Source organism: Oncorhynchus clarkii, chromosome 28, assembly GCF_045791955.1.
Source record: "Oncorhynchus clarkii lewisi isolate Uvic-CL-2024 chromosome 28, UVic_Ocla_1.0, whole genome shotgun sequence".
Lineage (NCBI taxonomy): Eukaryota > Metazoa > Chordata > Actinopteri > Salmoniformes > Salmonidae > Oncorhynchus > Oncorhynchus clarkii.
In genome coordinates this window covers 18,480,768-18,503,073 of record NC_092174.1, presented here as the reverse complement: position 1 = coordinate 18,503,073, position 22,306 = coordinate 18,480,768, and the positions used below count along the sequence as shown (strand labels likewise).

General features: G+C 41.2%; 1 protein-coding gene across 2 annotated transcripts in view; it reads right to left on the bottom strand.

The window, feature by feature from the left end:
• Positions 1-9,282: 9,282 nt before the first annotated feature.
• Positions 9,283-22,306, bottom strand: part of LOC139386486 (vasoactive intestinal polypeptide receptor 2-like) — a 30,267-nt gene continuing 17,243 nt past the window's right edge. Inside the window, exons 5-14 of one of the 2 annotated variants that reach the window (XR_011629057.1) lie at positions 19,015-19,112; positions 18,707-18,836; positions 17,275-17,425; positions 17,099-17,159; positions 15,688-15,757; positions 15,154-15,245; positions 13,663-13,789; positions 13,501-13,542; positions 12,009-12,234; positions 9,283-11,661 (exon numbers count right to left, since the gene is read on the bottom strand). Coding sequence is in view for 1 of the 2 variants with exons in the window: in XM_071132054.1 (XP_070988155.1) it covers positions 12,061-12,234; positions 13,501-13,542; positions 13,663-13,789; positions 15,154-15,245; positions 15,688-15,757; positions 17,099-17,159; positions 17,275-17,425; positions 18,707-18,836; positions 19,015-19,112 (945 nt within the window). In the remaining variant the exon portion in view is untranslated. Of the gene's footprint in view, positions 12,235-13,500; positions 13,543-13,662; positions 13,790-15,153; positions 15,246-15,687; positions 15,758-17,098; positions 17,160-17,274; positions 17,426-18,706; positions 18,837-19,014; positions 19,113-22,306 lie in introns of both variants that reach the window. The other variant, XM_071132054.1, reaches the window with a different exon arrangement.

The window sequence follows — 22,306 nt, the reverse complement described above, 5'->3', positions numbered from 1 at the left end:
ATGTGTTACCATAATGCTAGCCTGGTCCCAGATCTGTTTGCATTCTTGCTATCTCCAATGCTGTCATTGTCAAGCCAAACATGGAATGGAAATTAGTGAAGGAGTTGGCACGATGGCACAAACAGACTGGCAATAAGGCTAGTCTAATGCCTATCTTGTCACTGTATTAAATCATTTATTTACAGTCAGCTGCTAAGATGTATTTTTGTTCTGATATTAAGGTGAATATTCAGATGACTTAAAAGAGCCAGAACTACTTTGGCTCAATTTGGTGAAGCAGAATGCAGCGCATTGACTTTGTTTGTTGTATTCAGGTTTAATGTTACAAAATATGCTGATGAGGTAGAGTTGAGGTTAATTAGAACAGACAAGAGGCCCGTGATGAACAAGAGGGGTTTGGACAGAAGATTGATGCTGGCTAGAGAGCTGTGGCCATTGATGGAGATAGTCATCTCTCTGCTCTCTGCCTGATAAACCAGAGTGACAGACGGCTCAAGGAGCAAACTGCGGAGACCCCTTCAACCTGCCCCTGCCTGCCTGTGTCCGTACGTCCACCCTCTGACTTGTACACTGGCTCTGTCCCAAATGGCACCCTATTCCCATTATAATGCAATACTTTTGGTCAGGGCCCATAGGGGTCTAGTCAAAAGTAGTGCACCAGGGAATAGGGTGTCATTTGGGACACACACACTGTGTGTTCTGAGTAGAACACCACTGCCTTCCTGCACTGGCCACTGACTGTCTACCCTGAGTCTTCACTCTCATCAGCAATCCCTTGTCACCAGTGATGCCTTTTCACAGTCATTTCAATGTTATCGCTCCACATTTTACTGACAGGTAGAGGACGCAGTGGGTACGTCCAAAATGGCACCCTTTTCCCTACATAGTCCACTACTTTTGACCAGAGCCCTATTCAAAAGTAGTGTACCATAAATATTATAGGGTGCCGTTTGGAACGCAGGCATAGGGGAACAAAGTAGTTTTGTAGTGCTCATGAGCCAAAACGGGTCCCCGAAAGTTTTTGCACACTTGTGCACTACATCATGTATTTCGTATGATATGTTACGAATTGAGCAAAAAATATACAGTATATAGCTATTTATAATCCAGCTGTTAAATCCCAGATAGCCCCTTTAACTTTTGTCCTGATGAAAGTCTGGTTCTAGGAATTAAACAGAGATACAAATAATGTTTGTTGATTCAGAGCCACTCCTCCAGAAGCCGTTGTGAAAGGGTAATAAATAGATGAGAGAAGATAAAGTGCTTCTCGGGGATATACACAGAAAATTATGATGACCAGGCCATAGTAACTCCACATCCGTCATTGGGGGATTTTCAATGACATTTTACATTTTCCTATGGTAGGTAGCTATCTGCTTCTACATAGGAAAGAGGCTGCCATTTGAAATGCAGACCACATCCCCTTGGTATCAGCAGTGTTAGTGAAAGCAGCGCTAGAGGCAGAGGGAGTTTGTTTTTTCCTCTTTGATGAGGACATCAAAGTCAGCACTGGCACTAACACAAAAACCATTGCCCTTTAATTCAATGAAACCTAGTGCTGAGGGAAACTACCTCAACCCAACTCCAGGCTTGTGTGATGTATTACAGAGATTTGCATATGCATGACTATGTCTCTATGTCTATGTCGCTAGGTTCAGCTTGTCCTCCAGTGATCATTAGCAAATAGAACATGAAACAGTTGGGGAGGGTGGGATGTAGAGACGTTTTTTTACCTTCAGCATTACTACATGAAGGGAAAGTAGTCATCGACCGTACATATATCTCAGGATGTTGTGTATCCCTGGAAATCTAATCAGAAGTCATGTAAACATAGCAGTTTTGAACAGGGGCTTCATGCACCCATTAATTTAGAGGGGGCACAAAGTATGTGAGGATGGGGGGGGGGGGGGGGGGGGGGGGTCTTTGTCCGAGAATTTAGCCTATTGTCTGCAAAAGATTGTTACATTGTAACTACTGTACATAGTAAATATAAAGGTTATACTCTACTGGGTTTCACTTTAAATGAAGTTCCTTGCTCCTAGGTAAGTACAGTACATGATCATTACTAGTATATCCTATGTAACTACAGTTCCTACATTACACTTGATTTAGCATAGCCTTTGAGCCAGGTCATAACATAGAAAAAGGTAATACAAAATTACTGGTAGTTAACGACAGGGTGTGCCTTGTTACATTTGTTGTTACCAGGTCCTAGTCTATTTATCAACCCTGGTATTACATGTGGATTCAATGGCAGTGGCACCTTGTAGTTAGTTACATGTCACAAGGTTCCGATTTTGGTTCAAGTTATAATCGTTGTAATTCATAAGTGACTTTCAAACGTGTAATTACAAAACACCAGTTACATAGTGAGACAAGAAAATGTATAATAACATACAAAGTACCCTGTAATTACATAGTAACACAGTAAGACTTATATAACTACTATGTTGTTACCACGGTTATTACTGTGTAGTTACATAGTGTAATGTAAAGCGTTACCAAGAAACGAATTATGCTTCTCTGCGTCTCTGCTAAAATTTGGGTAAAAGATTGAAATTAATGTGAGTATTTTTCAGTGCATTTAGTAATCTACCAACCTTGCCAGCAGGCATGCCAGCTAAGATAGTTCGACAAGCCACTCTACCTTGATTGACAGCCTGAAAAGGTTTGGTAGCTAGTTATGAGGTTGAGAGATTGGGAACCTATCTAGCTGGCTAGCTAAAGCCAACTTCATACAATTGCTAGGTGACTAGTATTACAGAGATACAAGTTTTTCTTTATTCATTCATCAAGAAGGAATCAATAGGCTACATAGCTTTATCAAATTAATTCACAAACACAACTCCTGCGAGTCCAGCCAATCACTGGCAGCTAAAATCAAATCAATTGCTGTGTGTGTCCCTCTCTACACTCTCTCGCATCCTCGACTGCATGATACTGTCTGCACTCACACCGTGCCTGCACCTTGGAAGGAAACACTTACTAGGGAGAATAGGGTGGGGGGGGGGGGGGGTACTCTTTGCCTGGTCCAGTCAGTGTGCCCCCTCCGCAAAATTATTTAAAATTATTTAATGAATGGAATGTGGGTTTTGTGTATTGTATATCTTAAATGTATGCCTACATTCAGATATACCTTGAGTATACTACCCCCCCCCCTACACACACACGCACGCACACACAAGTGGAATCATAGCCATGTCCTTGACATATATCTACAGTATGCATCAATATCCTGTCTGTGGAGGTGGGAGAGAAGAGAGGTGGATGTGGGAGAAAGGAGGGAGAAGGAGAGAGATGAAATCGCAGGAATTTCAGCTTCCTGCAATTACAGGAAGTGACATAATTGGGGTTCATGGGGGCGGTTTTCAAAGGTTTAAAAAGGTTGAAAAAAGTTTTTTTACTTCCACTGGACACAAAGGTCTTGCTGTTTAAGAAATTCAGAGCCTTCATAGAATGAAATCTGTCAAAAAAAAATTAGATTGACTTGAAACTTAAAACTGTCTGTGTCTGTCTGTCTGCATGCCAGCGTCTGTCTGTTTCTCTGTAAGTGGATATGTCTGCCTGTCTGTCTCCGTCTGTCCGTCCGTCCATCTGTCTCTTTGTCTCTTTGTCTCTTTGTCTCTTTGTCTGTCTGTATGTCTGACATGAAAATGAAGCTCTTTGGCCACACCAGTGGTGGGCTTGGCATCAAATTGAGAATGCATGAGCATAAAATACCCCCATACCTACTGTAAAATGTGGTGGTGAATCCTTCATTTTATAGGGCTATTTTGCTTCATCTAGTCCTGTGGCCCTTGTCAACGGCATCATGAACTTTACTCAGTATCAGGACATTTTAGACAAAAACATGGATGCCTCTGCCAAGAGGCTGAAACTAGGCTGCAAGTGGATCTTCCAGCAAGATAATAACCCCAAGCACACATCAAAATCCACAAAGAAATGGTTAATTGGCAACATCATCAACATTTTCGAATGGCCATCTTTCTCAGTCTCCTGTGGTTTGATTTGAAGAGGGCAGTCCATAAGCGCAGACGAAGGATATCAAGGATCTGGAAAGGTTCTGTATGGGAAATGGTTTAAGATGCCTCCCAACGTGTTCTCCAACTAATACAACATTACAGAAAAAGGCTCAGTGCCGTTACCTCGCAAGGTGAGGTATTGAAATCTATTGAAAACAAGAGTGTCAATCATTTTGAATTAAAGAAAATCTCATTCTCTGAGCAATTGTATTAGTATAAAATAATATAATTTCCCAATTTCTTTGCGTACAATATAGATCAGTATATACATTATTTTATACAGTAATTTTTGCAAATCTTTCTCAAAGACTTTTCGCATTGAATGCAATGTATTGAGTTATGCGTCACATTTCAAGATACATATCATTTTGCAAAAGCATACCAGACTGAAGCTTATCAGTTGATACCAGGCTGGTACACCCTACCTCTTCCTGCTCCTGAAGGAATGAATTGTGGGGGTGCGATGGAAGCCAGTTAACTTGTATTGTATATGTCAGCTACATTTACATAAGTTTATACCATCCAAAGGAACCACAGCCATATTCTATAAATGACTCTGAAAAAGACTATATGAGTCATATTCACAGAACGGCGTTGAGATATCAAATGTATCTTCAATAATTCAACCGTTGAACCCAGAACTAAATTAGACATTGTGTAGTTTGTCATGAACAATTGTACTTCCAAATTGTCAGTATAGTTCTGTAAGATTTCAAGTTGTCAACTTTGTACTGTAAGGTGAACATTTCATCACTAAGGCAACAATCAAATCCAAAAGTAATAACATCAGGGATTCCTCACTGTTCTCCACACACATTTATTTGAGCTTGTTTACCTCATACATAAAAAGGAAACACAGGGGATAGCTCTTTAATAGCTCTGTGATTGGCTGAGTTAATATGTTCAATTCATTTACTGTGGGTTTCTGTAACGTGAGCCTGAACAAACAACCTACAGCACAGACCATAGGCTAGGCTTTCTTCCCTCATGTGGAAAGAGATTTTCGACATCCCAAATGGCACCCTATTCGCTACAAAGTTCCCTGTAGTGCACTATTTAGGGAATAGGGTGCCATTTGGGACTCAGATATTCTAATCTGCTCCTTGACTGAACCCCATAAACATGTTAACACATCCCTTCTCTATGATCTAATCAGGAGGATTATGCTGCTATAAATACACATGCTATAAATCTGCCCATCAGTTCAATGAGCCACTCTTGTGTAGCAGAGGCTCCTACCGAGTGGTTTGGGTGGAGATCATATTTTAGAATTTCTTCTAGTTACTGCTTCAGGATTTCTGATCCAAATGACAACTATCTTGCTCATTGCTCATAGCCTGGTCCAATTTCTTGACATAATATATAAAGTCCAGCGAATAAGAACCAAATACACCCATTTCATGATAAAATGATTAAACTTGGTACACTAATACTAGATACCGTAAGGAACATTTTAAGATGTTTGGGATGCCTGTCAATTAACCAGGGCAGCCATTTTGATAAAATGGCTGCCATTTTGATTTCCTGTTAGACGAAAATAGAGGAATATAAAAACATGAGCTGGCGCACACCCAGAAAAATGTGTTTGTGTGGAGGTGCTGACTAACGGCGAATAAACTATAAACAATCAAAATAAATATATACAGTGCCTTGTGAAAGTATTCGGCCCCCTTGAACTTTGCGACCTTTCGCCACATTTCAGGCTTCAAACATAAAGATATAAAACTGTATTTTTTTGTGAAGAATCAACAACAAGTGGGACACAATCATGAAGTGGAATGACATTTATTGGATATTTCAAACTTTTTTAACAAATCAAAAACTGGAAAATTGGGCGTGGAAAATTATTCAGCCCCTTTACTTTCAGTGCAGCAAACTCTCTCCAGAAGTTCAGTGAGGATCTCTGAATGATCCAATGTTGACCTAAATGACTAATGATGATAAATACAATCCACCTGTGTGTAATCAAGTATCCGTATAAATGCACCTGCACTGTGATAGTCTCAGAGGTCCGTTAAAAGCGCAGAGAGCATCATGAAGAACAAGGAACACACCAGGCAGGTCCGAGATACTGTTGTGAAGAAGTTTAAAGCCGGATTTGGATACAAAAAGATTTCCCAAGCTTTAAACATCCCAAGGAGCACTGTGCAAGCGATAATATTGAAATGGAAGGAGTATCAGACCACTGCAAATCTACCAAGACCTGGCCGTCCCTCTAAACTTTCAGCTCATACAAGGAGAAGACTGATCAGAGATGCAGCCAAGAGGCCCATGATCACTCTGGATGAACTGCAGAGATCTACAGCTGAGGTGGGAGACTCTGTCCATAGGACAACAATCAGTCGTATATTGCACAAATCTGGCCTTTATGGAAGAGTGGCAAGAAGAAAGCCATTTCTTAAAGATATCCATAAAAAAGTGTTGTTTAAAGTTTGCCACAAGCCACCTGGGAGACACACCAAACATGTGGAAGAAGGTGCTCTGGTCAGATGAAACCAAAATTGAACTTTTTGGCAACAATGCAAAACGTTATGTTTGGCGTAAAAGCAACACAGCTCATCACCCTGAACACACCATCCCCACTGTCAAACATGGTGGTGGCAGCATCATGGTTTGGGCCTGCTTTTCTTCAGCAGGGACAGGGAAGATGGTTAAAATTGATGGGAAGATGGATGGAGCCAAATACAGGACCATTCTGGAAGAGAACCTGATGGAGTCTGCAAAAGACCTGAGACTGGGACGGAGATTTGTCTTCCAACAAGACAATGATCCAAAACATAAAGCAAAATCTACAATGGAATGGTTCAAAAATAAACATATCTAGGTGTTAGAATGGCCAAGTCAAAGTCCAGACCTGAATCCAATCGAGAATCTGTGGAAAGAACTGAAAACTGCTGTTCACAAATGCTCTCCATCCAACCTCACTGAGCTCGAGCTGTTTTGCAAGGAGGAATGGGAAAAAATGTCAGTCTCTCGATGTGCAAAACTGATAGAGACATACCCCAAGCGACTTACAGCTGTAATCGCAGCAAAAGGTGGCGCTACAAAGTATTAACTTAAGGGGGCTGAATAATTTTGCACGCCCAATTTTTCAGTTTTTGATTTGTTAAAAAAGTTTGAAATATCCAATAAATGTCGTTCCACTTCATGATTGTGTCCCACTTGTTGTTGATTCTTCACAAAAAAATACAGTTTTATATCTTTATGTTTGAAGCCTGAAATGTGGCAAAAGGTCGCAAAGTTCAAGGGGGGCGAATACTTTCGCAAGGCACTGTAAACTCGCAGTAATTTATTGGGTATATACTATTTACCAACGTTTTGGCATCACTGTGCCTTCTTCAGGGTAATGTTATGAAAACTTGAACCAGGTTATGTAGACAAACAGTGCAATTAGTGCAACCAATGACAATAGTGAGGGGTGTGTCATAATGATTAAGTTAATTAGAATGAATTAGTGATGGCATATTAAATGTATTAGGCTATTGTTATCATAGGGTAAAATAATTCCAAACAATATCAAAATGACTTTGTAATGTAATCTACTCACTAAATCAACCCCACCGATAATGTAGAAAATTATTATTATCATAAAGCCATCTTAAGACCTTCGTGGGGGTGATATTGAGGTCATATTTGACCATTGCCTTGTGTAAATAAGTATTTTTGGCTATAGTGCCATTGCAGACATTTTCTATTACCACCCAGATGGCCATTTCCAATATGCCCCACCCCCCCAGATGCCCCCCCCCCCCCCTCTAAAACGACATCGGAGGCAGTTTATGATAGCGAAATGCACATTAAATTCTCTAGAACGTTTCTGCAGTCAGCATACCAATTGCACAATCCCTCGAAACTTGATTCATCTGTGGCATTGTGTTGTGTGACAAAACTGCACATTTTAAAGTGGCCTTTCATCGTCCCAGCACAAGGTGCACCTGTGTAATGATCATGCCGTTTAATCAGTTTCTTGATATGCCACACCCGTCAGGTGGATGGATTATCTTGGCAAAAGAGAAATGCTTACTAACAGGGATGTAAACAAATTTGTGCACAACATTTGAGAGAAATAAGATTTTTGTGTGTATGGAATTTTTTTTTGTAATTTCTTTTTTACAGCTCATGAAACACAGGACCAACACTTTTACATGTTGCGTTTATATTTTTGTTCAGTGTAGTTTGAGAGAATTAAATGAAGCATGCTTATTCGTGGCAACATAATCCATGTAACATTTTACCTCTACTGCCGATAAGCTTGAGTGATGGTATTTGTCACGTCCCTCATATGCTCACTAGCATTTGTTTGCAATCATTCCAGAGGAGCCTTGTGTGGTCTCTACTACTCAAAACAATCCATTAGTGGAGCCAGTGATGTGGGAGGTTCCCTCAAGCTGTAAGGAGGAGGTTTCTTACCAGCTTTGAGGAGGAAGTATAACGAAACAACTGTTTGATCTCCATATATGGCTCAAATCTATGCGTAGTAACACTATTAGCCTGAGGCCTCTCATTCTTAAAAGTTTTGGTACAGATATTTTGACAAGATAGTAATTTACAGATTCTCATTTTGAAGACGTGATTAAACCCACTCATAATTCCCATATCCCATCCTCTCATATGCCAAATGCTAGAATAGGGGTATAATATGACAATCAGGATGTGTAGAGAAATAGAGTGAATCCAGTGTGGATCAGTGGTTCCTTCTTGGACAGCATCTTCTCTTCCAATTAGTGCTGTTGCCTCCGCCCCAGAGCAGCTATGTCAGCTCAGATCACCACAGCTCCCCGTCTCTGAGTCAGCAACACGTTCAGCTAGCATCCTCGCATCCTGGCCTGCGTCCTCACATCCTGGCTTGCGTCCCAATTGGCACCCTATTACCTGCATAGTGCGCTACTTTTGACCAGAGCCGAATAGCCCTGGTCAAAAGTAGTGCACTATGTAGGGAATAGGATGATTTGGGACATATCTGGAAAGTAACCCAAAGCTCTTAGCAGAGTCTATGAACCAGCAGAAAGGACAAGGTTTAATCAGTAACAGCAAAACATAGGCTGTAACAAATATCCTCATAGTGGGATCTCCTTGATCGTATTAGCTTTCCTCTAACTTTTATTCTCTCTCCATTTGGGTTGTTTACCACGCAACAAGCCCTTTAGGGATTCTTCTACCTATTAATAGTCATTGGTATTAGCATCGGAAACGACCTTGGTGGTGCCCTTCAAAATGAGTTCATGGGCCAAGCCTCATCAATGACGAGATGAGTCATAAAAGGTGCTGAATTGTTTACTCATCATGATCTCATGACATACATGTACCCAGACATTAAAACAAAGCATCATTCAATAGCATGTTGCTAATATATAAAAATGTTTGTTATGCAACCTTATAAAATGGCTCCCCGTGGTGGGAGGGTATAGCGGTGAGAATGCAGCTAATGGAAAGATATATTTGACCATAAAGGCAAACATTTTGTTCTCATAAGGACATACAGCCTTGTAGCCTAGTCCCAAATCTGTTTGTGCTCTTGCCAACTCCATGGCTGTCTATGTTAAACCAACGACAATGCGTATGGCACTTAGCCTGACAATGAGTGACAAGTTGTTGACATGAAAACACAAACAGACAAACATTCAGGCTAATCAAGACAAGGATACATCACTAATGTTCATCAAAGCTATGGCATTTAATATACACATAGGATGCGCCCTAAATTATACCCTATTCCTATTTTGTGCACTACTTTTGAACAGAGCTGGTCAAACCTGTTGCACTATGTAGGGAATAGTGTGCCATTTGGGAAGCAGACATAGCAATAGGATGTGGAATAAATAATTACGATTAAATAGCAAATATTAGGCACTTAACATTTTGATTGACTACTGTACATCAATGACAAACATGCCCAAAAAAAACACACAATCCTGGCAGTATTTTACATGGCAAATACACGAGGTCGTCTGAAATATCTTAGGTGATCAGGGAATAACCTTACAGTAGATATAACCTTTGGGAATCATTTTTTACTAAACACAAAAGATTTCAATGTTGGAGCCAAGGTTTTGTTCTTATGTGACCTCAAGTCTAAACATTGTCACCTTCTCAGTGAAAACACTTCTGAGGAAAAAGCCAAGCTAATCAGCATTCATTTCCTGTCTTTCTTTCATATCTACACCAAGCACCTGAAATCACGGTCTAGTACGCCGGGTGGATGTGTGTATAGCATCCCAGACTGGAGCATTTAAGTTATCTACCACAGAACTCATACCTCGAGTTAACATTTACATGGACAACATAGCTGTATAACTTACATCAGAGAAGGCTTTGGTTGATTGCCTTGACGAATGAAAAAAATAAAAAACATAGCATACTGTAAAAGACAGAGGGAAATTACATTCACATGATGCAACACTTGATGCAACACTACACCACAATCATGTGGTATAACATTCGTGGTCTTTGCAGAAAATAATTCTGAGTAATAACTCAGCAAACATGACATACCAGTACTTTGCAGTAGGTCAAGATACTCTTATGTACACAATGGTCGTTCACCTCCTCTAAGCCCTACTCTTACGGTTCTTAGACAACTGATGCAGAAAACCTGTGTTAACAAAAAAACAATCTTATTTTATAATCCTTTCGATGGCAACCCAAAGCAACATGTAAAATGTACACATGTAGTAGAACTAAAAGACATCCTTGCCCTGACAATTCTAGTTTCATTGTAATCATGTTTTGACAACATTGCATTGGATTTACTAGAACCACAGTCAGCTCGGCTAATATAGCATTAAAAAAAATGAAGGAACTCAAACCTACTGTTGAGAGTTAGAATAGCAGAATACACCAGGTGCAATTTAAAAATGTGGTTGTGCATCAGCAGCTTTTCTCTTGTTATGTCAGTCACTGACAGTCACTCAATTAACCCATGTCAGCTAAAGTTTTTTAGATTGGTAAACTAGTCGAGCCAGCGATCTAAACTTGTCGTAATCATGGTTGAATTACCGAACATGGGGGCCCCATTGATTTTGTTAGTCACTCTCACTCAGATATCCTATTAAAAACTGCAAACAATTCAGTCCACCCTATATGACTAAACGTGTAGAATTGAAGGATATTACCTATGAACCTGAACAACTATCTCTGCCCCATAGCAAAAGGAGTAGAATTGCATGAAATATATATATTTTTTTAACTACAACATTATCTGAGGTGAAGAGAACATTTTACCGTTTTAAAGCTAATTTCTTGCAAATCTACACATTTTGCCATGATTTATGTCATGTTCATATGATATGAGTGAGAGTGACTTACAAAATCAAATGTCATTTGGTGATGATTACTACAGGGTTTAGATTGCTGAGAAAGGTAGTCTACCCAGCTATCTAAAGAATTGAGCTGACATAGCTGGGCTAATTGAGTGACTGTCAGTGACTGACATGACAAGTGGCAAACTGCAATGCATGACCATATTTCTAAATTGCAACTTGTGTATTCTACTTTGTAACTCTCAACAGTAAGTTGAAACCCCGACTGAGTTCCTACGTTTTTTTCCTTTTTGGGTCGGGGACACCTTAGTGGCCGTGGAACCGTGGGCGTATAGGCAGAGGCATCTCTGGTCGTTAACCACAGAGTGAAATCCATTTTACTACAGGGAGAGGGAGAGAGAGATAAAGATTTAAGAGCCATGCAGAGCACTTCTCCTTGGCATCCAGTAATGAAAATGTTTACTTAAACCAATTATTACAAATATTGACATTAACGCAGCATAGCTCAATTGATTCATATCTGTTCAAAAATACCCTGTTACGCCATCTGCCATAAAAATAAAATAAATAAAACCCTGTACCGGGGTCCAGGTTTTAGTGACAAACTCATTAGAAGATCCTAGAGTGCCATTGTGCCAATTGTTCTGCCAATACCGTGGTCCAAGCTAACTTTTTAGTGCCCACAACTGTAGGCTGTGTGTGCTGTAGTGTGTATTTAGGCCAATACCAGAGTTCCAGAGCGTTTTAATGGAGACCGATCCCTCTTTAACACGCAGCCCTCACACTACAGTGGTCTCTGACTGCAGGAAGGACTGAGCACGAGAATTACGTTGGAACTGAGCCATGTTCTCTGAGCCGTTTCTGGAGGCGTAGGTGTTGTGCTGGGTGTAGTTTCTGGCCATATGGCAGTTGAGGCATATACTCCGCCATTTTCTCTTGAGTTCCCCTTGAACCTGAAGTAGCAAGGTAAATCTTTTAGCACAGAGGAAAAACTAGCCCACATCTGTCACTACATTAAATGGTATAAATGTTCTTATAAAATGCCGTACTCATCGTTTTACTACAATGAAAACAAAGCAGACAACAATTAAAATGAACATTTGTAGTAACTGCTAACAAAATACCTTTAAACATTATATATATATATATATCTCATAATTTACACTTATCACTGTCAAGTACATTTTTCCTCAATAAAGTTGAAACCAGCCAAGTCAGAGCTAGTAAGGGGGAAAAAGTCAAGTGCGAGTGTTAGTTCACAAATGTGTTTTTGTTTTGTATATTTTGGGGGGGCTGAGTGTTGAGGAGGGGGTGCGAGGGGGGGGGGGGGGGGCTGTGGGATTATTTAAGATATTGTTAAAAGAGGTAGGTTTTCAGTTTTTGAAAGATGGGCAGGGACTCTGTTGTCCTAGCTTCAGGGGGGAAACTGGTTCCCCCATTAGGATGCCAGGTCAGGCAAAAGCTTGGACTGGGCTGAGCTGAGCGGGAGCTGCCATCCCGTAGGGGTGGAAGGGCTTAGAGACCAGAGGTGGCAGAACGGAGTACTCAGGTTGGGATGTAGGGTTTGCGCAGAGCCTGAAGGTAGGGAGGCGCAGTTCCTCTTGCTGCTCCGTAGGAAAGTACCATAGCCTTCCAGTGGAGTGTGAGGAGGAGCGGGGTGACATGGGAGAACTTGGATAGCTTGAAAACAGGCAAGCTGCACCATTCTGGATAAGTTTCAGGGGTTTGATGGCACAAGCGGGGAGCCCAGCCAACAGCAAGTTGCAATAGTCCAGACGGGTGATGACAAGTGCCTGGATTAGACCTGCGCCGCTTCCTGTGTAAAGTAGGGTCGTACTCTACGGATGTTGTAGAGCATCAACCTGCAGGAGCGGGTCACTGCTTTGATGTTTGCAGAGAACCACAGGGTGTAGTCCAGGGTCACAGCAACGTTCTTTGCACTATGGGGGGGGGGGGGGACACTGGAGTTGTCAACCGCGGAGCTACTCCGTCTTGTCGAGGTTGAGGTCAATTACAATGATGTACACAACAGCTTTTATAAAAGCCTGAACATTGCTTGTCATCTATCCTAATTTGTGCCAAGGAAGACTTTGTCAACACTGATTCAACACTAATCATTTACGATGTTGTGCGTCTTCTTAACTGGGCCATCAGTGCCCAAGGCAACCTATTCATTCCAGAATAACATGTAATTAAGAGCAATCAAGGCAAGAGCTTACCTCACTGTTTAAGAAACAGTACAGGATGGCAACCACCAGGCCCTGTCAACAGAAAATCTTCAAAATGAGAAACAACCAAAAAACAATCCAAAACAAAAATGCCCCAAATATAGCCAAAATATATTGTGATAGATTAAAATATCCAAAAAGGATCAGTTTTACCTGAAAGGATCCGATAGCAAGGTCAAAGAAGATTTTATAATTTTCCATGGATTCATTGAGAGACACAAAGACAACGTAATGGATGCCAAACAGGGGGATCAGCAGGAGAGTGGATTTGGCCAACCTCCTGAAACCAGACACACAATATTACAGAGACACTCTATGGGGGGGACCTAGAGACTACACTGTTATACAATCACATACACCGAGTATAGCCAACATTGGGAACACCTTCCTAATATTGAGTTGCACCACCCCTTTTGCCCTCAGAACAGCCTCAATTAGTTGTGTCATGGACTCTACAAGGTGTCGAAAGCATTCCACAGGGATACTGGCCAATGTGAACTCCAATGCTCCCCACAGTTGTGTCAAGTTGGCTGGATGTCCTTTGAGTGGTGGACCGTTCTTGATACACACGGGAATCTTTTGAGTGAAAAACTCAGCAGCGTTGCAGTTCTTGATGCAAACCGGTGTGCCTGGCACCTACTTCCATAGCCTGTTCAAAGGCACTTAAATATTTTTGTCTTACCCATTCACCCTCTGAATGGCACATATACAAAATCCTTGTCTAAATTGTCTCCAGCCTTAAAAATCCTTCTTTAACCTGTCTCCTCCCCTTCATCTACACTGATTGAAGTGGATTTAACAAGTGACATCAATAAGGGATCATAGCTTTCACCTGGATTCACCTGGTCAGTCGGTCATGGAAAGGGCATGTTTTGTATACTCAGTGTATATTTTAATAATAATTGTTGTTAATACGTCCACAAAACGTTGGTGTTTACCCATTAAATGATAGGGAGCATGAGGCAGGGATGGGCAACTTTGATGGGGGTGGGGGCCACAAAAAAATCTAAACTAATCATGAGGGGCCACAGTGGCTTGTGGGTCTATGTACGCACATCCATACCCACACATGCAGTCAGAGCCTTTTGAGGGCCCCATGTTGTTTGCGGTGCTGTGAGAGTAACCCATAGTGCACTACTTTTGACCAGAGCTCTATGGGCACTAAAAGTTGTGCACTATGAAGGGAATGGGGTGCCATTTCAGACACATCCTAAATCGTGAAGGGGCCCTGACTGCTAAGTGCCAACCGAGGTGGACTTTCCTGTAGCAGTAGACAGCAGCTCATCCAGTCTTTATGTTGCCAGCCGCTTCTCAGCCCTTAAATCCGCTCAGACAAGATGGGAATATTTCTCCCTGAAGGCAAATACGTGCTGTGCTGACCACCTCTACAGCTTAGCCGAATCTAGTGTCAGTCTAGTGTACAATTTGCACAATAGAACAATAGGCTACATATCTATGTCTTTTGCTTGAGAAGTCAACTAAAATACCATATGTCAGAGTGACATACAAAGGCATGCTGAAACATTTGAGCACTTAATTTCTCCGTTCAGGAATGTTGACACTGAGTATTCATGGTCTGTTGCCTGAGTGCAGTAACACATAGGTCTCCCTGTTTTGTGACTGACTGAGCACAACAACACATACCTGTATTGTGACTGGTCGTTGCCACCCACATCAGGACACCTCAGCTTCTGAACCAGAATCCTTATAATACTGATGAACAGGAGGAAGTTCACCTGGAAACCCAGTCAACATATATTGACTTACAGTTTGTTTTATTTAGTGAAATTTGGTTATACATTGAGGGATGTGTTATGGAATCAGATAAGACGACAGTACTTAGTTCCATTTAAATCGTCCCATATAAATCACCTGTTGTAAAATACAATGACAGTTTGATAAAGCTAGTTCAACCTTGAACTACATCCAGGCCAGCATCAATTCACACGCATGCAGTCTCTAGGTTTAACATGCTCTAGCCGTTACAGTCCTATCAGCTCCCCAGTATGCGCTGGCTACCTAACATGACAGATCGGAATATTCTCTGTGTGGCATTTACTTATCTCCTGGACGCATTCTGTTTAGTTAATGCTTGGGATGTAGCAAGGGTTTGATCCTGCATGTGGTAAAGGATATTAAAACAGCAGCAACCGAGAAGGATAAATTATATATACCCACCATGATGGAGAAGCCTATGGGTACATTGATCACCCACTTGGGGATTGGGTTATCATTCTGTTCCCAGCATCTGAAGGAATAGGAAATTATACCCATACGAAGATGTTAGTCAACACGTGCCATGCATCCCTGGCCATACTAACCTAAGCACAGCACTCCCAGGTTCCTGCATTTCTAAGGAGTTCTTCCTAGCCACCGTGCTTCTACATCTGCATTGCTTGCTGTTTGGGGTTTTAGGCTGGGTTTCTGTATAGCACTGTGACATCGGCTGATTTAAAAAGGGCTTTATAAATACATTTGATTGATTGATTGATTGATTGAGCACTTTGAACTGGTTTAAACTGATTTGAGAAATAAATTAAAATGACAAAGGTTGCCAATGCTTCATTAACTTTATAATCACAATCAAATTCTTTCATGCAATCCAAGACAAACAGCACATCTACATTAAGTCTGGCAACAGGCACAGATTGGGTTCAACCAGTGCCCAAACACCTGCCCTTTTCCCCCCTTATGGAAAAGTGCCCACGCAGCTCATCGATCATTTACATGTTATTATAAAAAATATATAAAACATTAAAAATATATATATATAAATAATGTTACCTATTTTAACCCACATTTGATCATAATATACAATTGGTAGTTACGACCTTATCCAAATGCTGCAACTCCCAACGAGCTAGAAAGAGATGAAGGTCGAGACGTGAAACATGACCCGCCAAGCTGCACTGCTTCTTAACACACTGCTCGCTTAACCCTGAAGTCAGCCGCACCAATGTGTCAGAGGAAACACTGTTCGACTGACCAAAGTCAGCTTGCAGGCGCCCAGCCCGCCCATAACAAATTACGCATATAATTAGGTAATTTCATAAACTCTTGAATCTCATAAAATACACCCCCTCCCCGAAGACCACACTCATCTGACTTGCATGCAGTAGCCACCGGAGGGGAGACATTGCCCCGTTCTTTGCCCCTAACAGTGAATGAGACTCATGACAGATCCAACTTCAATAGTAGCCTCCTACCAGGAAAGAATGGGGCAATTTGACTGATTGTTAGTAAGAGGCAGATGTCAGCAGCCGAACATACTCAAATCAAGTGATTTTTTTTTTCTCCCCCCGACAGCATTGCTAACTAGCTAGCATATTTAGCCTACATCATCATTCGCTCTCTGGTTGTCCCCAGGCCTAGGAGTCACTGGTTTGCTTACAATGTTTGATGAGTGAGTGTGTTGTACCAGAAAATATTAGACCGATTTTCTTTTTTTGGGGTGCGGGGTGGAGGGGGCTGCCCTTATTTTGAGCACTGCCCCCGAAATGTCTGTGCACGGCCCTGTCTGGCAATCACACATGAAAAGAATCCACTACCCTACCAACCATGTACATTTATGCTTTCCAAGGTGACTTACCCAGTATCCTCAAAATAAACCCTTGTTATAGCCCATGCAGAAACAAACACGGTTGGGAATCCTGAAATACAGATGGAGAATTCACTGAATACAATCTCATAGCATAAATGGATTGGATGTACTGTATGTTCCTCACTGTTTTTGATACATTGGATATATATTAATGACTAGCTTACCCCAGCCGATGAGAAGATAAACAATGAAGTGTCTATTTTCAGAGAAGATGACAATCAGGAGCGTATGGAGGTAGAGGCCCTCAACCAGCAACCAGAAGAAGTTGGCCATGATAAAGTATTGAAAAATCACCAGGCTCGCCTTGCATCCAATCTGGAAAAACATTGTAGTACATCACTTGTGCTGCTATACAAAGAGAAACTACAGGACACGCAACACAAATAACCAGTGTATCTATATGGAAGCTGAATTCCCTGTCCTTATTCTGATAGAGTGGTTACCAGATCTTTGTCTAAAATATACTCACACCAACACAATCGGAGTGAACTGAAGGAGCAAGAATCAAAATGTGTCCAGCGGAAAATGAATTCCGTACCTCAATTTCAAAGGAGTGAAAGAAACATGTTTCATAGCAAATCTATACAAATACAGTTGAAGTCAGAAGTTTACATACACCTTAGCCAAATACATTTAAACTCCGTTTCACAATTCCTGGCATTTAATCCTATTAACAATTCCCTGTCTTATGATCACCACTTTATTTTAAGAATGTGAAATTAGAGAGAATTATTTATTTCAGCTTTAATTTCTTTCATCACATTCCCAGTGGGTCAGAAGTTTACATACACTCAATTAGTATTTGGTAGCATTGCCATTAAATTGTTTAACTTGTGTCAAATGTTTCGGGTAGCCTTCTACATGCTTCCCACAATAAGTTGGGTGACTTTTGGCCCATTCCTCCTGACAGAGCTGGTGTAACTGAGTCAGGTTTGTAGGCCTCCTTGCCCGCCACGCTTTTTCAGTTCTGCCCACAACTTTTCTATAGGACTGAGGTCAGGGCTTTGTGATGGCCACTCCAATACCTTGACTTTGCATACTATTGTTTGTACAGATGAATGTGGTACCTTCAGGCATTTGGAAATTGCTCCCAAGGATGAACCAGAATTGTGGAGGTCTACAAATTTTTTTTCTGAGGTCTTGGCTGATTTCTTTTGATTTTCCCATGATGTCAAGCAAAGAGGCACTGAGTTTGAAGGTAGGCCTTGAAATACATCCACAGGTACAACTCCAATTGACTCAAATGATGTAAATTAGCCTATCAGAAGCTTCTAAAGCCATAATTTATGTGCTGGATTACTTTCCGCCTGGAATTGTGATACTGTGAATTATAAGTGAAATAATCTGTCTGTAAACAATTGTTGGAAAAAGTACTTGTGTCATGCACAAAGTAGATGTCCTAACCGACTTGCCAAAACTATAGTTTGTTAACAAGAAATTTGTGTAGTGGTTGAAAAATGAGTTTTAATGACTCCAACCTAAGTGCATTTAAACTTCCAACTTCAACTCTACATCTATACCAATACATATCAGTTGGAATTGTCAAATGATCTATAAGAACCAGAGGTATACAGGCTGATGAACAACCTGACTCACCAGTGAAGGCTGCTCAGAGCACTGATTGCGAGAGAAGAGGATGTCGTCCTTCACAAGGACTGCCACCGCTCTCAGGATGAAGGAAAAGAACAGGTTGAGGTGAATGTAGTTCCGCGTGCAGTGGAGTTTTCTATAGAGGGAGTGGAAGAAATGATTTATCAGAGGATCTCTGCTGTGTGACAATACCCTGCTGCTTCTCTTTACAGTGAGTGACTAAGACTGTTTCCCAAATAGCACCTTATTTCCTACAGTATATGATGCACTACATAGGAAATAGGGTGTCTTTTGGGACTCATCCTAACTCTCACCTGAATAGACAGAGAATGGCGCTCCCGGTTGTGAGGGCGATCAAAGACAAACTGTGGCCCAGCGTATACAGAGTCTTCACCACCGTAAAGAAGACAAGCTATAGGTGAGAGAACATGCAGTACACAGTCATTGGCAGTATCAAAGCTGTATATATAATGTATCTCAGATGGGCATTCACTTCAGCACCATAGAAGAAGAGTCAGGAGAAAGAACATACAGGGCACAGGCCCAGCACATCGGTCACTTTCAGAATGGACTTTGATCCGAACACCAAATGACATGTGTAAAATCATATAAATTATCAGCAACATCAACATGTTGATACTGAAAGACTGTATGATCTTTAGAAACATCATTTTCAGAGTCACAAAAGTGTACTTCAGAGACTGTGTTTAAAAACAATGGGGAGAAAAACATGTACCGAGCATTACTGTCAGAAAGAGCCTTCCCCTGAAAGGAGCCATTGTAAGTAGTTTTCTGCCAATCATTCAACCCACTCAAAGAGTGATTCACAGATTCAAAGAGATTAAAATCTGTCAATAAAATGACCTGCTCAAATTTGCCCTCTTATCTTGTTTCCCCAGGAAATTAGTCAATGGTTTGATTCCCCCCCTCCCCTTTTTTACTACAGCCGAGTGAAAAACAAAGAGACTTCCTCTAAAACAAATGTCAGACAAGGACCGTACCAACGCACCAATGCTCGCAGTCATTCCTTTGAGGCAGTGCCAAATTGACATTCTCTTAGTAAAACAGTCACTCTTTCTAAAAGCATTGAGTGAGCTCCTATCCTGTAGCAGTGACATCTCTTCTCCACCTGCACTTCACACTTTCCATTGCTCATTGTTCTACAAAACGTGGACACACGCACACACTTCCTACAGAACGAATGTATCCCTGTAGACAGTTGTAAACAGTGAAAGGACAGATAGTCAATTTGAAGAAAAGGTCCATTTGTTTTGATGCTGCATCTCCTCCAAAAGACTTAAGAAAACTTTGCGTACATTTAGTTGATAAAAACACCCCAATTGATTACATGAAATACACCTTCACGACGAAGTACGTATCAAAACTGCAAGGTGTCTTCAGTACACTTTCCAAGCGTATTCAGATGGAACTGTTGAAAGTTATCTATGGGAAATGCCTAACACCTATCAACCAATAAGCATCCAGGATCCAAACTACCCATTTTATTCTACATAATGATACCTCACATAAATAATTAGCCACAGCAAAACTGTGTTATGAATTTTGTATAATTGGTAGGGATCATCATGTCAATAGGGCAATCAACATCTGTCCCGCTAATCTGCTCATCTGTATCACCAAAAATAGCCTTTGATCCTACAAATATTGTTATTTAAAATAGCTTTAAGGTATGAGAGGAACAAGTGAGAGTCCTAAATGTTTCCCCTGACTGCCACATGGACTGAATTGGCTCTCCAGGGCGTCACGTTGTTCTTAGGAAATTGCCTTTAGAGGACACACAGCATGCCACTGATGTGCTTTATATGATAGACAACCTAATATACTGTCAAACTTACATAATTGCTTCAGTAAGAATGTCAATGAATCTATTCATGTATTATCGCGGAGATATCACACTTAATATATATTAAAGGTTACATTAGGTTTGAACATCACACATCAATGAACATCATAACTCACCTTCAAATACAACTAGAAGAAAAGGTTATATACACCCAACGTTGATGTTAAATAGTCTGGTCCCAGATCTGTCTGTGCTCTTGCCAACTCCATTGTTGTCATTGTCAAGCCAAACATAACAATGAGTGACAAGGAGTTGGCATGAAAACACAAACAGACTGGCACTCAGGCAAGAGGTTATATCCCAAAGAGCTTGCACTATATTAGTAATGGCAGGGGGCATCGTTTGGTACTTCTTGCCCCTCCATCACCTTCAAGAATTCCTTGCTTCACTACTAGTTGCAGCCCAAAATGTATTAACTACAGGTGTGAAACAAGTTATTGAGGAAACGTGTTCCATTCTCTTCATACTGAGAAGATGAACTTTCCTTTCCGAAAGACTGGACTGAACTTAACACAGATGGACTGGTGGAAGGCTACACAGCTAAAGGAAAACCTTTCAGTACATTTAATACTCCATATTTTTTCAGATGGAGATAAGCAAAGTGCCAATGGTGGCCCTGTGATCCAGACCAGAGATGCATCTTGGATAACCTCCAACAGAAGAGAGATTCATGCCCCAATCTGAATAAAACAAGTGAATGGGAGGGAATCGTTGACAGCAATTTTACTTCAGTCAGTATGTCAAATGTGAATTACTGGTGTTGGGAGAAGGGATGCAAGTAATCTGATTACAAAAAAAGGAACTGTTCAGTAATGTTACCAGCAAAATATTGTAATCTGTTTACAGATACTTTTGAAAAACGGATGTTAGATTTTTTTTTTTTTTACAGAAAGGATGTTTGCGAAAAAACACACTGCTCAAAAAAAATAAAGGGAACACTAAAATAACACATCCTAGATCTGAATGAATGAAATATTCTTATTAAATACTTTTCTTTACATAGTTGAATGTGCTGACAACAAAATCACACAAAAATGATCAATGAAAATCAAATGTATCAACCCATGGAGGTCTGGATTTGGAGTCACACTCAAAATTAAAGTGGAAAACCACACTACAGGCTGATCCAACTTTGATGTAATGTCCTTAAAACAAGTCAAAATGAGGCTCAGTCGTGTGTGTGGCCTCCACGTGCCTGTATGACCTCCCTACAATGCCTGGGCATGCTCCTGATGAGCATGCCAACTCCTGGACAGTCTGTGGTGTCCCAGATGTGCTCAATTGGATTCAGGTCTGGGGAACAGGCGGGCCAGTCCATAGCATCAATGCCTTCCTCTTGCAGGAACTGCTGACACACTCCAGCCACATGAGGTCTAGCATTGTCTTGCATTAGGAGGAACCCAGGGCCAACCCCACCAGCATATGGTCTCACAGGGGGTCTGAGGATCTCATCTCGGTACCTAACGGCAGTCAGGCTACCTCTGGCGAGCACATGGAGGGCTGTGCGGACCCCAAAGAAATGCCACCCCACCGCCAAACCGGTCATGCTGGAGGATGTTGCAGGCAGCAGAACGTTCTCCACGGTGTCTCCAGACTGTCACATGTGCTCAGTGTGAACCTGCTTTCATCTGTGAAGAGCATTTGCCAATCTTGGTGTTCTCTGGCAAATGCCAAACGTCCTGCACGGTGTTGGGCTGTAAGCACAACCCCCACCTGTGGACGTCGGGCCCTCATACCACCCT